The sequence below is a fragment of the Halyomorpha halys genome, unplaced genomic scaffold (assembly GCF_000696795.3).
Source record: "Halyomorpha halys isolate HHAL.00 unplaced genomic scaffold, Hhal_1.1 Scaffold33.1, whole genome shotgun sequence".
In the NCBI taxonomy this organism is placed as follows: Eukaryota; Metazoa; Arthropoda; class Insecta; order Hemiptera; family Pentatomidae; genus Halyomorpha; species Halyomorpha halys.
Genome location: NW_027109698.1, coordinates 1,089,521 through 1,106,803, shown reverse-complemented (window position 1 = coordinate 1,106,803; position 17,283 = coordinate 1,089,521). Strand labels below are relative to the sequence as shown.

At 30.9% G+C, this 17,283-nt stretch overlaps 1 protein-coding gene across 1 annotated transcript; it reads left to right on the top strand.

Moving 5' to 3' along the window:
* Positions 1 to 24: 24 nt before the first annotated feature.
* LOC106685586 (T-cell activation inhibitor, mitochondrial) lies at positions 25 to 15,747 on the top strand. Its single transcript, XM_014428355.3, has 11 exons — positions 25 to 200; positions 294 to 435; positions 538 to 664; positions 738 to 975; positions 5,050 to 5,270; positions 6,399 to 6,490; positions 8,465 to 8,568; positions 12,717 to 12,860; positions 13,142 to 13,273; positions 13,354 to 13,482; positions 13,570 to 15,747. The coding sequence occupies exons 1-11, from the start codon at positions 163 to 165 to the stop codon at positions 13,673 to 13,675; spliced, it is 1,473 nt and encodes a 490-aa protein (XP_014283841.1). The 5' UTR covers positions 25 to 162; the 3' UTR covers positions 13,676 to 15,747.
* The last annotated feature ends 1,536 nt before the right edge of the window (positions 15,748 to 17,283 follow it).

The following is a 17,283-nucleotide window of genomic DNA, read 5'->3' as shown; positions in this document are numbered from 1 at the left end:
TTTTTGAAGTAATTATCTAATAAATAATCACATACGTTGTTTTTTTTGTTCGGATAAATCACGTTGACAGTACGTGATTTCTCAGAGGTAAACAAAGGCGCCGACCCTCTAAGGTCAAATCAGTTTCAAGACAGCTATTCATAGATGTAATGGATTTTAGTTATGGCTACAGAAGTCCTACGTAGTCATCTTAGAAGAAGGTAATTATTCTTTCTTCTATTTTTCTATGATTAATATGTCAGTATAATATTTATGTAAACTTTGTTCTAAAATTTTATTATTTTTGAATGAAGGCTCTTTGTTGTCAATGGAAACAAGTTTTATTTTGAAAAAAAATATATCAGACACCTCACCTCTGGAGAAATTGCTACTGCTCTTAGACCTTTTTATTTTTCTGTTCACCCTGATTTATTTGGAAAATACCCTTCAGAGAGAGTAAGGTTTAATCATTGATATCAGTGATTGAAATTATTTTTGATATTGTTATTGTTCAGTGCTTACTCATCCTATAATTATTTCATTGTTTATTCGTTAAAGGCCATAAATGAAAGTTCTCTGCAATCCTTAAGCTCTTATATTGAGAATTTACAGCAAAATAAGTTCCCAAGACCTACAAATCTCACATTTTATTTAAGGCCTCATGGATCTGCTCCAACAAATAGAGGTATGGTTTTTTTAAATCGTATTTAATGGAAATATTTTTATGTCTATATCTAATCCAATTTACTCTCTGCTAGGATCCTTCAAAACTGTTAAAATTTCTCTTGGGCAAGCAGATATCAAGAAAACAGTTGTGTCAATTCTTTCTAGCTGTAATCTTCCCACTACATATGTAGATAATCTTACACCTTCTAACAAAGGAAATGTAAGCTTCGAACAGGAGTTTCGGGCTAAGGCTTATAATTATGAAGAACAAGGAAGTAATGTAGGGGCTCCTGAACGAAGCATTAAAAAAGTCAAAACTGAATCATTATTGTGAGTTTATTTTAATTATAAGTATGTTAGTTTATATGCTAAGTCAGAACAAGTATTGGAAAAACATGTTATATCACATTCATTCCCCAGTGTCTTATGGTTCAGGTAAAAATGTACAAAACGAGCTTCAGCTGCAGGAATCTCCTAAATTCATAATTCCTGCTTTTACCATTACTATTCGAATTAGATCATATCTGTCAACTTCTGCTTGCTAAGGTTGTTCAAGAGGCATAAAAAGTCCTCCAATATATCATTTTGGGCCGCCCGTAGCTCAGTGGTTAAGACACAATCTTACCAATTTAGTCTGTTGGCAGTGCTGGTTCGAACCCGGCCTGGGGCGTTGACTTTTTTCATTGAGTGGTGGTCCCACAAAATGAAAAACTTTGACCCCCAACCATGGTTAGGCAGTATAGGACTCCAATGGGGAGTCTTGGCCAAAAAAAAAACATTTTTGATGGTCGAATCAAACAAACTTGTTGCATTCTTTGTAAATAGGTTTTGTAATTTTTAACACAGTAGTACCTTGGCTCGACTTACTGAAGTAAAAATATCAGCTGTAAAAATTACATCATATCACTCAATTTTCTTGAAAAATATCATCATCATCATCATTTCATCCCCTTTACCGCTTGCACAGTGCGGGGCTACAATTTGCATAGTTTGGACCAGATATCTCGCTCTTGGACCATATCCCTTCTTCTACAGTCCATATCCTGCCTCCTGAACACCTCCTTAACACTCTCCCAGGAAATGCGTGGTCTTCCTCTTGGCCTTCTTCCTTGAAAAATATATTTATTTTAATGTACTAGGAAGCCACTGTGTTAAAATATTGGCAACGAATTGGATGACATGTTGTTTAACTTTTTAAGTATTTATTAATAGATAAGATTTTTAAATATCTTAAATGACTGGGTATTAGTTCCTAATTGTCATTCTGACATGGTGGTTGACCTGTGTTCACTTGTACTCAATGAGAAAACGGTTGGATCATTGCTGTCACTATAATATGACATCAAATTAATATGAAGTGAATCATTATAATACAAATTTATGCCTGATCTCTAATGAAAAAGATTTATTGGTGGTTTGTCTATCTCCTTAACGTTTATATGAGTACATGTCCATCACCATTTGGAGTTAGTCTTGTCTAATGTTCCCGAAGACTGTTTTCACAAGTATTTTAGAGGATAAAAATTTGAACAGGATTATTTTTGAGATGATAGGTTATAGTTTTTTCCTGGTTACTTCAAAAACTGTTAGAGTTAAAAAGTAATCTACGTAGGCACAATATCATTCTTGCAAACAATTCATCATTTGAATCAGGATTCCCTACTCTATAATTTGAAACCTTCCACCTTAGTTTAATTCTGAATGAGGTAATTGGGTTTGTAGTCTGTTTTCCTACTGTGCTAAGCTCAAATCGTGTTTTTGGATTATGTGAAATTGAAATGAGTTGCAGAAAAATCAAATGTCCTTTATCTCTTTAGAACTCTTTCAAGTGAAAGTGTAGGTTTGTTAAGAAAATTAAAAATGCAGAACTTCCTTAAGTCCACAAATTCTATTCCATTAGATTCAGAATGGGGACTTTTACCTTGCTGTGATAAGTTAAATTTTAAGAATGTAGTTTATACTAACAATGATGTTGTGATGTCAATGCTGAACAGTTGACCTGTCTATCTGGATGAGGATAGTAACAAAGAACAAGTGCCAACACCATTCACTTTAGGCAAGGCAAAAGGTCTTTTCCAAGAACCACTTCTGATGGTCTACAAACTGTTTGGAGCATGCACAGTACAAGATTTAAGGATTTATTTTATATTAACAATGATGTTTTGGTGTCAACGGGACCCGAATCGGTGCTGAACAGTTGACCTATCTATCAGGATGAGGATGGATCCAAGAACCACTTCTGATGGTCCCCAAACTGTATGGAGCATGCACAGTACAAGTTTTAGGAATGATTTTCATGATTATGTTTTTCATATTTGTATTTACTTTATTTGTTTATTATTATATACATTTTAAAACAAATATCACATGTACACACATACTTTCAATCAAACTATTTTATTTGAATTTTTCCTACCCTACCTCTAGTTTACATGAGCTCATATTACTTTACACTCTAGGTAATTTGAACTTTCGAAAGTCAACTGTATTCTATGATAGAAGTAGGCTTATCAATAATCCTATTCCGATTTGAGTTCATATTTATCTTTTAACACTTTTTTAGTTCTTTGCAACTAAGAAACAAACTTGTTTTTTTAAATATTAGAAGATGATCAGGGTTTTTTTTCTTCACTTCCTTCCATTTAGTATAGGGTTGGCAAATAAGTCCTTTCGGTTTTTGTATTCATGTTTTGTTTATAATACGTCACATTTTTCTGATACAATTAATCCCAACAGAAGATTTTTTATCCTATTTGTAATATGTAAACAGTTATATCTGTTGACACTTGTTAAGATTAGATCAGTATTGTGTTTGTGATCCAGCTGAGAAGATGGACGGAAATATCATGCATTATAGGCATATTTTGCTTTATTACTTCAAAAAAGGAAAGCGAGCTGCAGAGGCACATAAGAAAATATGTGGGGTCTATGGGGATAATGCCTTAACAGAGCGCATGTACCAATATTGGTTTGCCAAATTTCAAGCAGTGACATAAACGACGCTCCATGACCTGGTCACCCACAAGAAATTGAAACCATTGATGTTAAGGCGATAGTCAATCAAAATCCATTCCAATCAGTGCGAGAGAGGTCCTAGATGCATACATACACATACATGCATAGAAAATCAATTGCGGAAGCTCGACTACATTTCTAGGCTTGATGTTTGGGTCCCCCATTCTCTGACCAAAGCCAACTTGGCAACACGCATTCCCATTTGCGATTCACTGCGGAAATATCAAGAAAACGATCCATTTCTTTAAAGACTTGTGACAGGGGATGAAAAGTTGATTGTCACTATGTTGTGTGAAAAAAATCTTGGAGACCCTGCAACGAACCACCTGGAACCACATTTAAAGCGGGATTGCACCCTAAGAAGATAATGCTTTCTGTATGGTGGGATTTCAAGGGTGTGATTTTCTATGAGCTGTTGTCACAAGGTGTATCGATCGATTCACCACTCTATACTGCTCACAATTAACAAAATTGGATGAATCGATTAGAAGAAAATGGCCAGAACTGGCAAATCAAAAGGGTGTAGTCTTCCATCATGACAACGCTAGGTCCCACACTTTGTTAGTCACCCGCAATAAATTGTTAGTCCTTGGATGGGATCTTTTGCCTTACCCTCCCTATTCACCAGACCTTGCTCCTAGTGACTACCACTTATTCCGGTCTCTACGAAATTCCTCAAGTGGAAAATGGTTTGAAAAAGAACAGGGTGTCAGGGAGCACCTTGATCACTTTTTCGCTAATAAACTACTGACATTCTAGGAGTATGGGATTATTCAGCTGTTGAAGTGATGGGTAAGGTAATCGAAAATAATGGACATTACATTGTAAATTAAATTAAATATTAAGTACAAAATATACTCAGTTTTCTTTCACCCAAAAAACCAAAAGGACTTATTTGGCAACCCTATATATTTTTATTTGGTTAGAGAAGAGTCCTTGGTGATGACCAAAGTTATGTGTTAAGTATGAATTTGGTTATGGATTTTGTTTAATAAATAAATTCAAATTTCAAAAAGGATTAATAATTATTATCCTATGTGGAAAACATACCTATCAACTTCATCCATTTATTATCAAAGGTTGATTTATTTATGTTTTGTTGACAAAAGTTTAAGATAGATTTTCTGTCTTATTGATATTATTAAAAGATGTTTCAAAATGAAATTATCAAATGTGATCCCTAAAGAGGTCCAAATACTGGCATGTGAATGATCAGTACTTTAAAAATACTTTGTTTAATGTTTAATTTTTCTATTTACTTGTCTATTATTAGGGTAGGGGCAGTAACAAAAAGAACATATAAGTTTTGTGTGTCTTATAACTTCAATTCATAACTTCTACATTTTTCATTTTTTTTTTTTAAATAATTTTATGATTTCTAATTTTTAGAGAGTGGTTATCTGAAAATGCTAAATCTTCAAAAGATAAGTTATTAGCCCTTAAACCTGTGAGAGAGGAAGTGGTTCGTTTGCAGAAAGGTCTCTGCGATAGACTCCAATTGAAAAACATCCTTTGGGAATGTGGATGGAATATATCTCATTTTAGAGGTTGTTTGCTTGCATTTCAGGCTCTTGCTCAACATCATGTTGACGCTATGATTGTTTTAAAGGGTATGTCTAAACAATATTATTGATGTAAAAGATACTGTTACATATACTTGTGAATATTTTAACAATATTATCTACAGAACTATATTTTGTCTGAAATTTTTTAATGCATCTATTAAGCATTTAATTAAAGTATAATTCATTAATTAATGATTTGAATTGTTGAATTTTAAACTATTGAGTTCTTGTAATTTTTTCCTCTTTCAATCTCCTAATGGATCTGATTTGACAAGCTGCCATTCTCTGGCACTTACATTTTACATTTTTTTCTCTGAATTTGATCTTTGCTCTTTTTTAACCACATTTTCCTTTGTTGTATTCAAATCACCTCCGTCTGTTCTCTTACCCTTTTCCATTTCATTTTAAGGACATTATGCAAGATACTTATTATTTTGGAAAATAACCATAAAAATAATATTGATAATATAACAAATTATGAGTGTATTCATGCATTATGATATATTATATCATTAATGACTGAACAATCATATTGGGTTTTGCTTTGGTATTTTGAAAAATCAAAATCTGAAAACTAATATTTATTTATCATTATTAATATAGATTTATACTTTAATATTTAGAGCATTTTTTAAATATTTTTTTATTTTATCAATATCAAAATGTTTTTACTTTTAGTTCATCTAAAATTGTTAGTATTTAAAATTAATTTTTCTCTTTTCAATTCTGCCATGGCTATGTTAAGTCTGTTAGTCTGCCTGGTTATCCTCCAGTTCTGGGAAAGAATTTGGATCACTGCTCCTTTTAAGGTTAGCCTTGCCTTAGCTGTATCCCATTAACCTATTAACTTTAGAGAAGATGGAATAAATGTAGTTGGTTTTTTAAGTTTTGATATAAATATGATCACTTTGTGTAGTGATTTTAGGGTAGGAATAACAAGTTTATAGTCCAACCCTCCTAGCCTCATTTATTAATACTGGAATAGAAAGGATCCATCAAAAGGTAATTTAAGAGCAAAATGGGTTTTAATTATCAACTCTTCATTTATTGTTATATAATTATTTTTTTAGTTAAGAATTTGTTTCTACATAATGTAATATGTTAAAATATTTTATTTTAAAAATATAATTCCCATGTTACCTTCCATGGCCTGTTAGCAATGATTTGTTACAGGGAGGACACTTGTGTTTGGTAACGATACAGGAGTGAGCTTTGATGGACAAATTTTGTTGAACATTGGTGAAGTTCGGAACAACTGGTTAGATGTATGCTTCTCCCTTAAAATTTTCTAAATAACTTTATTTTTTATTTATATTGATTACTTTGATTGAAGATTAGTAATCTCTTTAAGGAAACAATAATCTTAGTTTATTTCTAAAAATTTGGTGTTTTATTTTGCTTAATATTTCTTATTGTGAGCAATTGTAACTATTTCAATTTTTTATAATGTTTTCTGATTAGTTTATGTTCAAATGGGGCCTGATGATAAAGCTGTTCAAATGGATAACATATTAAAAAGTTCTTTATTTATAAAATACCAATGACACTTTTAGTGCCTCTTAGCCTTACTCATACAAATTCTTGTTTCCACTCTATAAAATAAATTCAAAACTTTCCGGAAGTTTTATTCTTTCACAATGTGGATCGATGACTGCTATATAGTATTACATCAGTTTAGCATCTCTCTATTGTGGAAACTTGATTTATCTGTTCTTACCAGAATGTTAAGGTTGAGATTTAGTTTCTGAGTCCATCAGATAATAAAAGTCAACAATCCCTGTCCAGAATCGAACCCATGTTTCATTCAAGGTTTTTAATTCCAGGACTTTTCTATGATAGAAATGACATATTGAGCTATTGAACAGCTATACTGGTTGATGGTGTCAAAACATGGTAATTAGTAGTATGCAATTAATGTCTTAATTTTGATTTTAAACTATTGGATTGGATATTAGCTTCTTTCAAGTAATCTAGTTGGTTAACCTTTTATGGCTGAGTTGGGTTCACTCGATTCCTAACCCCTTTGGAGAAAATCGTCAAGGGACTCATGAATTGAATGAAATAGTTTCTAAGAATATGGAGTGTACTAGGCAGGAATTCTACTACTACGCTACAAATTCAACCAAATTCATTTTTGTTATTCATCTTGCTTTGTCTATTAAATGAAGTAAGTTAGAGGACTGTTGAAATTTTGATTGAAATGAAGAAAATACTTATAATTAGATGTTATGTGATTTTTTGGCTTTACCTTCTTTTTGTTTGTTTGTTTCATTAGATTTATAAATTTATTGTTTAAGAAAGATCATTTACATGTTGTGATTTATATCCTCTTTAATTTGAGTGCGATTTATGGGGATGCCGCCGATTGATAGTCCTATAAATTATTGCTCAAAAAACACTTTAAGACCACTTAGCCATTTTCTTTTCAGGTGCTTAAGAGGATTATCAAGTTAGGAAAACGAGATTTATTATGGAAGGATAGATATTCCAAGACAAGTATGTAATATAACGGATTTTAAGGTGTTTGTGAATAATTTGTTTTTAGAAATTTTAAGGAATATTTTATCAAATTTGATGCATATTAATGTAAGTTCAGATAATCCTGATAATATTTGTATTGATCATGTGATTTGTCGGTATTGATAAGTTTTAAACATTTCTATAGTAACTTTGAACTAATGCTTAACTACTGGATTAATTTTTTTTAATCGTTTATTTTAGATGTGTTAAGTCCTTAGAATTTTTTCTTACTTCTCTACTTATAATTAGAAGTCTTTTCCAATGACTCTATTGTTAATTTTTTTTAATGTTATTATTACATTACTTAAAATCTTTTTTGTTACTTGATCTAGTGATGGCTTAAAGTAAGGCCTTCTGAGTTGATATTTTCACCATTTGAATCAAATTTTCATTTCTAGTAAATGTGTTTACCATGATAAAACTGTCTGTTTGCTAATTGAATTTTTAAGGTGCTTTGAAAAGTTTTATTTTTTCTTTGATTTAAGATTGGTAATAATAATCAGTTAATAAAAGCTTTAAATTTTAATATCATTTTAAATTAAATAGTTTATTGATCCTGTCTTAATCTTGATATCAAAATGTTTTCTAATTTTTTTAAATAACAGTTTGTTATTTACTTTAAACAAGAAATGTTTCAGTATCTTGATTTCATGAATACAGTGTGTTATGATCACATATTTATTTGTGTTGTAATTTTAATGTATATATTATGTTTTTAGTTCATAAAGAATGTGGTCCATGAGCAAGATGTTGCTTTGAAGACTGTGCCTATGTTTGAAAAAACTTTGTCTCGGGTATTAAGGGATATCCAAGTTGTAAGAAGGTATCAATACTGTTAATCGTTATATATATTTTTTTTGAGTGGATAAATCTTGCCACCGCACTTCTAGTTGCTTTTTTTTATTACAATTTGAAACTTCCAGTAATAACATTCAAAATAATTATTATAATTATTAAATTATTGATTTCAGGCGTGATGTGACAAGAACTATTAATATAAAAAAATTATTATTTAAACAGTATTTAGAATGTTGGTTAGACATTTAAATTAATTACAAATATCATAGTATAATAGATATAAAAATAACTACTACTTTTGTCTATCTGTTTGAATGTTCATAAAATTTTTAAATTAAAATAAATAATCTTAGTAATTGAGAATATCGATATAAAACTGTCATCTATGAATATATATATATATATTTTTTTTTTGGTTGGCTTTACAAACTTTGTAAATCTTTGGTCACCCTAAACAGCTCTCACCCCTGCCAATCTTGGGCTACTGCTTTCCTGTTTGCTGCATGCAGCTCTTTTGCATCTTTGTTGATTCTGTCTATCCATCTGGTTTTTGGCCTTCCACATGCTCTCTTACCAACTGTAATGGCATTCATTGTTATGTAGGGGCGTCCTGGTGGATTGCTTTGAGCCTCATGTCCCACTATCTTGCGTTTATATCATGAGATATTGACTGACCAGTTTCTGCAAGCAGTTCATTTTTCGCTCCTGTAACAGTACGGAGGACTTTCTGTTCAAATCTCTCGATTCTACTTTCTAGGGTACCTTTTAGAGTCCAGGTCTTACAGCCATATATAAGAGCTGGCTTTATTATGTCATTGTACACCATTAGTTACAGATTTTTGGGGGTTTTGGTATTCTTGAAAGAAAGAAGGAGACTGTTCGCACTTAGGTATTTGAAACTCTCTACTTTCAGAAACAATTTGCCTTCCACGTAGACTTAGTTGTTAAGATGGATTTTTCAGCTTATAAGGAATAATTATCTTCATTTATTTGCAAGCTGATTTCCTCTGCTTCTCTTAATAGAGTCTTTGCGAGTCTAGAGTGCTCTTTTATCTTCTTAACCCTACTTGGTGGTCACCTATTATATTCTCATAATACCGAGATATCCGATTTAGCAGAAAGTTGGTCATTGTCTTGTAGGCCACCGAAAGGAGTGCTATGCCTCTGTAATTGCTGTATTCATGCACTTCATATCACTAGTTATGAAAAAAATAGTTTTGTAGTCTGTGCCAATCCCAATTTTCATAGTTTCATAAAAATTACATCCTTATGGAATTATGGTATAGTAATTAGGTTTTTGGGGTGATTGTAGCAGCGCGGTAACGCACCTGTCTGTCAACCCAAAGGTTGCGAGTTTGAGTCCTCGGCCCTATCAGGGATTTTTCCAAGCATATAATTATACAATACTCACTCACAGCCTCCCCCAGGCATTTGTGAGGCCCATTGGTCAATGGGTGGCAGTCAAAAAAGTAGGTGTGGGAGTGACGAACCCACCCTACGAAAACCACGTGATGAAACGCGCAATGTACTTAAAAAATACATTGTGCTAGGCCTTAGACCTCTACAGTCTGTCGTGCCAATAATAATAATTAGGTTTTTATTTTTTAGCAAGTAATTTTTAAATAATTGACATTGTGAAAAACAAACCTCTAGAACTTAAAATCTTTAAAATATAATAATATGGTGAAAGATTATTGATTGACCGTGTGTATAGATGAATGGAATATGGTCCGGGTGCGGTAAAAAAAAACTCAAATAGTAGATAATTATACTATTTTATTGAGCCAACGCTTCGCCCCACGTTGCAGGGGTTCGTCAGGGCTAAAAAAGATACAAACACTATAGTTACAAAAAAGAAAAAACATAAGTGTAAAAAAACAGGGGTATAAAATGAAAAGTAAGATATAATAAGAAAAATAAAGGTTGTAAATAGTAAATGAAAAGGGGAATAGTAACAGATATATAAGAGAAGAAATATTAAAGAAAGTACAAATAAAGAGATGAAAAAAAGAAAATACAAATCAAATTATGAGACAGAATGCATACCTGTTTTGACGGCAGTCAAAAACCAAAGTGACGGTTGGTATTGGGAGGAGTGGGGATGGCAGTATCGCCACAATAACGAAAATAAATTTGTAAAGTAAACATAGTAAAAAATTATATAAATTAGGTGAACAATAAATGGTAATATACATAATATGGGGAAAAGAAATATTAAAAAAAAAAAAAAGTATAAAACAATGGGATACAATGAGTGTAAGTGATTAAGAAACAAAAAATTATACCAAATGAGCGGGGATACAGAAAAGTGTAAAATATAAATTAATTTTCTATTATATTTTACACTTTTCTGTATCCCTGCTCATTTGGTATAATTTTTGTTTTTTAATCACTTACACTCATTGTATCCCATTATTTTTTTTCTGTTTTTTTTTTTTTATTAATATTTCTTCTCCCCCTATTATGTATATTACCATTTATTGTTCACCTAATTTAAATAATTTTTTACTATGTTTACTTTACAAATTTATTTTCGTATTGTGGCAATACTGCCATCCCCACTCCTCCCAATACCAACCGTCACTTTCGTTTTTGACTGCCGTCAAAACAGGTATGCATTCTGTCTCATCATTTGATTTGTTTTTTCTTTTTTCATCTCTTTATTTGTTCTTTCTTTAATATTTCTTCTCTTATATATCTGTTACTACTCCCCTTTTCATTTACTATTTACAACCTTTATTTTTCTTATTATATCTTACTTTTCATTTTATACCCCTGTTTTTTTACACTTATGTTTTTTCTTTTTTTTTCCTTTTTGTAACTATAGTGTTTGTATCTTTTTTAGCCCTGACAAAGCCCTGCAGCGGGGGATGAAACGTTGGCTCAATAAAATAGTATAGTTATCTACTATTTGAGTTTTTTTTTTTACCGCACCCGGACCATATTCCATTCAATAATAATATGGTATTTCAACTTCTAATTTATTGTATTATTTCATTAATGTGTGTCATTCTAAAATTTTAATTGTTGTAATATATGGTTACTGTGATAATATTTGTGTTATAAATTGTTGAATTTTAGTTATTTAGTTTGATTTCAAATCGAGACATTAAGAAATAGCAATGTATTCTTTCAAAAAAAGATATTTTTAATGTGGAGATCAAATTGCCATCATTTTCAATTTAAATTGTTTTGTTTTTTAACTATGTTGAAAAGCCTGCTTTTAAGAATAGCCATATGAAGTTAAGATTGCATTATTTTTTCTTAAAATACCCTCAATCATACCTATGATTTGATATTAATTTTGTGGTCTCTATAAATTTATTTTATCTTATTTTGAGTGAATAATTAGTAAATTATTTGTATGTGTTTTCAATCATTTTAGCAATCCCTTTTTCGTAAAAATTTATAGGCTGTAGTTTCATAACGATTTTATAATATTTTTGTTTGAACCTTTGTTTGGGAGATGGATTCTATATAACTTATAAAAAAGTCCTTCTAAAAATATTATTCCAAAAGTATGCACTTACAATCAAATATTTAAATATGCTGATTATTATGCAATTTATAATTTATTAAGTCAAACAGAATAAATATATTGCCCATATAGAGATGTGGGTGGAGTTATTTTGGCCTAAATCTTACTTGATTTTCATGCAATTCTAGTGTTTTTAATAGTATGAATTTTGTCAGTTACTTACTTAAGTACAGTGTATTTTTCCCAATCAAAATAAAGAGGTATAAAGATTTAGTGATTTATCACACTCCATTTAACCCCATTAACACCCATTCAGATGATCATACCTTCCCTTCTGCTTCTCAGCAGTATCCTCGGTTATTTTGGTTTGTTTCAATGATCATTTTACTGTGCCAAACTAAATCTTTATCAGTTGAAATTACTTCTTTTTTTTTTCTTTTTTATATGGCATATTGTAGTTCACTAGTTAAACGGAATAAGAAATATATTACATATTTTCACTTTCTTGGTTTCTTTTGTAGTTCAATTATTAATAAAGAGTTTGGTTTAAAAATATTTATGGTTAAAAAGTTATCACTCAATAATCAGAAGTTAAATAAATTTGGAAAATTAAAACTTTTATTTTCTTTGTGTATCTAATTGAATCATTTTGATCACTATTAGCCTATTTTTTACATTATATTATTATTTCATAGAAAGTTTCAACCTCGTACAATGGCAAAGACATATGAAGCCAATTTGATTCGAATGACAACTTTGCTCAGTGATTTTCAGGGGAGAAGAGGTTATCCAAAATCATGGCCTGATAGTCTGGCAAAATATGAACTTGTTGTTGAACGGTGAGTGTCCTTCATTCCAGTTATTTTCATTACTTACTTTTTCAATTCATCTTTCATTGCTGCTTCTATCAGCATTACTACTAAGCTCTGTTAATGATTAGGACACTACAGCATGATTTGTATAACTTTTATGTTGTTCTTTTTCTTGATATGTAAATTAATAAACTAGTTGATAATTAAGGTTAAGTTTTTTTACTATCATGATATAAAAGAGTGGCACTTTTATTACTTTTAGTGTGATATTGAAATAACCTAAATAGTAATAAAATGGCATTTTTTAGGGAATCTGGTCCAATGATGGTGTCACCTACTGGTCAGTTTATATTACCTTGTTCTTGTCCTGCATTTTTGATCGTAAGTTTTATTAGTGACAATATAAACATTGCTACGGAACTCCTTGACAAGTATCAAATGTGAGCCCTATTTCACTTTATCATGAGCAGTATATATATATATTTTTTTTTTCATTTTGCTCTTTTAAATTTATCCGCAGCATGAAAGAAGTTGAAAAAACGATCTATGAAGAATGCATTACTAAATTAGGCCTTCTGTCTTTAAAAAAAGATGATTGCATCACTCCTGAGCCTATGATAGCGTGTTGTTCCAAACTATTACAAAATAGGTTTGATTAATTGAAAAAAAACATTTTCATAAAAAACATATTTTATCGAGATAATATATATAAGTATATATATATCTATTTTTTTAGGAATGAACTGAGGCCATTATTAGAAGGTACTGCCCTTACTGTAACAAATTACTACTCTGTTATGTCAGATGGTCAAATGTGTATTCCCTGGAATTGGAAAATATGATATTCTTGGTGAAAATTGACTCATTAGTTTAAGCTATAAAACAAATGGGGTTTAAAAAATCCCTCATACCTAGTCATTCTCATTAATAGTTTAAAGCTAGTCTGCTCAAAATAGTTTTAAGCAAAATTAGAAACAGATATGTTGTTTTATTTTTGTAATGGATCTTCCAGGTTCCTTGCATATTTTGATTGTCTTTCTTTAGATGTTTTATGAAATATTGTGATGAGTGTCTTTCTCATATGTTCCTATCTTTCACGATACAGTGAAACTTCTCTTATAAGAGATTGGTTTAGGGTAAATGATTCTACCTATCTTTCTATAAACTTGCCCCTGTGACAAAGGATTGATTTGAATGCTAGAATGCCATTTTGGTAATTTTAATAAAATAAACTTATAAAAAATTAGCTTTAAGACTATATTTTATGGCGGTTAAATTTTTCTGTGAAATTTTATTTTTTTTAAATCCTGCTCAATAGTGATGTTTTACTAATTTTAAGTACAGGAGGAAAGAGTTTTGGTTTTTAATTGAGGTTTCATATTAGCAGTATTCTCTGTGAATGAAAATTGAATAGAACTGAATGGTTATAAATGACGGTTTTAAAACTAACTGCAAAAGAGTTGCTAAAATCTTTGTGAGATCTACGTGTGCTGTATTAAACTTAATATTTTCCACATTTGCACATTGTATTACTGTCCAGAGTTTAACGTCTTTTGTTAAAAATTATATTTATAATAGCATATTCTCTTTAAAAATATAAAATTCCAAACAATGGTAATTATACTGAAATTTTGAGCAGGTTACAGCTTAAAACTTTTTTTGAATGGATGTTTATCCTATTTATATTTTAAAAACAAGAATTATATTGTTCTTTTTAACACTTTCTTAATAAAAAATGCCATTTTTAAATTTGGTGTTTATATTTTTTTTTGCCTGTTTAATTGGTAAACAAATACATTTTTTCTACGTACTTACAAAAAAGAATTGAATTCAACTTATTAAACACATTAAAATTTTTATCTTTTTATAATATGAATAAAAAGTTGTTTATTCTTGTAGTTTCGAAAAATGCTTATCTTAGTCAGAAGGGACTCAAACTGCATCATCATACTATTCTGATGGATTTTTTCTCCATCACTCTTCTGAATAGTAGTCCCACTCTGCTAACCTCTGAACTTATGATCTATGTCTTCCAGAAAGTAGTCCTTCAATGGATACATCAGTTTCAGGAATACTGATAGTGTAGAACTATTCTGCATTTTGAAGCTTTCCTAAATTTTGGAGAGTATGAAACTAACAATAAGGCACTTATTGCTTATCATGGAGAAGTTGGTAGACCCTGTTATTCTATTCCGTATTAATGAGCTATTCCTTTGGTTAGCTTTCATGGCAGGAACTAGCAACCCTGTTCAGCCAGAGTAGCTGTAATTGAATAAGAGTTTACTTTTACAAAAAACTCCATAGCCGAGGAATTTCGCTCTACTATGGGAAGGTAATAGGACTGCAGATATGTCAAGTCACCACCCAGGTGAAAACTAAGATCTGTGAATAAATGTTGGAAAATATTTTTGTTTTAATAGCATATATTAACGTAGCAGCTGAGAGAAGAACATATATTCCAAAATTAAAAGGCTTTGATCAAGTTATTATATGTCAGGGTAAGGGTATGTCCACTCTTAAAAAATGTTTGTTTGGAGAAGTTTCACTGTATTTATTTGTCAGGTAATCAGAGAAATTTAATAAATTTTATATTACTATTTCTTAACTCTACCTGATATTATAAATTGCTTCCTACCTTTGAATAGGACAAAATTAAAGATACATATAGCATAAAAAATCACTTGAGATGTTTATTATTTAAGTTTGATATAAGTAAAATCATGTAAATGCTGATAGTTTATTTTATATTTAATTAAAAATTTAAAGTCACTTTACTTCTTATTTTTCAAATCATACAAATGTGTCTAATTTATAGAAATTAAACTGAATAGCATTATATAAAAAAAAAAAAAATGGAATATTACATAACCTTAAAGTATGTATTCAAGCATTAAAAAAACAACAAATAAAATGTAACAAATCTAATTTTGCATTCCATGTTCTTTGATTTTTAGTTTAATTTTTAATGAAAAAGTTAGAATGTATATTTGTTAATGAAATACACTGTTTGTTGTTTAGTAATGAATCTACATTTCACTCCTTTTATTTTTTGTTCACAAAGTAGCTTGATATAATTATGTTTTATCCTGGTTTTCCTCTCAATCCCTTTTTTTTACGAAGTTGATATAAGAGATTATTCTCCATTATCTCTTTTTCTGGTTGAGGGAAAGGAAATGTTATAGAAAACAAAATTTGTTATCATTATTGTTTAGTCGTTCTGTGCAATCAGCACTAGAACAAGTTATTAAATATTTAAATCAGTTTAGTGACAAACATTGAAAGGTATGTATGGCAGGAACTGGTTTAATTCTTGATGTGATCATTTTGTTGTAAATACTTAGCTTATTAATGTCTAAGCAAGATATTCCCCTCTGGCCATGACTATGGGTTTGCTTATAGCGGAGCACATCTGGAAAACTTGGATCAGAAGTCAATAAACCCAAAACCACACCTACTTTGTAACAGGAAGTTCCTTAACCATAGGCCATGAGGCCAAATTCCTTAACCACCTCTATAAAACTTTGATATGCCTTGTGAAAAATAAAAATTCTTCACCAAATTTTCCTTAGTAACAAAGTTGGAGAAGAGTGGAAGAGACAGACTAACCAAGAACTATGCAATGACTTATGAGAGCCTGATTTCAGAACAATGAAGCTGAAGTGTTTCAGATACATAGAGCTTTCTGATATATCGCCAAAACTGTGTATGCAGAAATGCCAAAATTGCTGCTAACACTGCCGATTCATGGCACAAGAAGGAGGGAGAAAACTTAAAAAAGCTGAGATAGTGAGATACTGACAGTATCCTGATAGTCAGTGACTGTATGGTGTCTACACAAGACTGTGATGTTGCAGCACTAAAACCTATTCATGAACTTTACCGCTTAGAGCAATGACTGCACATTTATACAGACTGTTCTGCATCAGGTATTCAGGAGTGTGTTGTATTGGCTGTTTACTCAAGTTACTTTCAACTGTCATAACCTGTTGGAGCTGGATGTGACAATTATGATGTAGAAATCGAGCTACCTTGAAATGGAAGCCAGGATTGACAGAGGTAACAGCATCATCTTCAGCTATACACATCAGCACAAGGGGTTGCAGAATCACCCATTGAAAAAAAGTAGGAACTTGGCTACTGTTATGAAAAAAAGAGGAAAGACAATCGTTTTGCAGTGGATACCAGTCCATGACAGAAGATGATATTAAACTTAGTTAATAAGGTGTAGATAGTTGACCGTAGATTAATGCTTGAAGAAGTTTGTCAGGGGGGTGCGGTCTTTATGTTGTTCTTTGCTGACTGCACCCCCCCGACAAACTTCTTCAAACTTAGTTAACATTCTCAAACTTCTGTTTCTAAAAACCCAAACATACTTGTTGCAGGATATACATGAAGGTAAGTATATATACTATCACAGAAAGTTTTATTTGTCCCTCATCGACTGAATCTT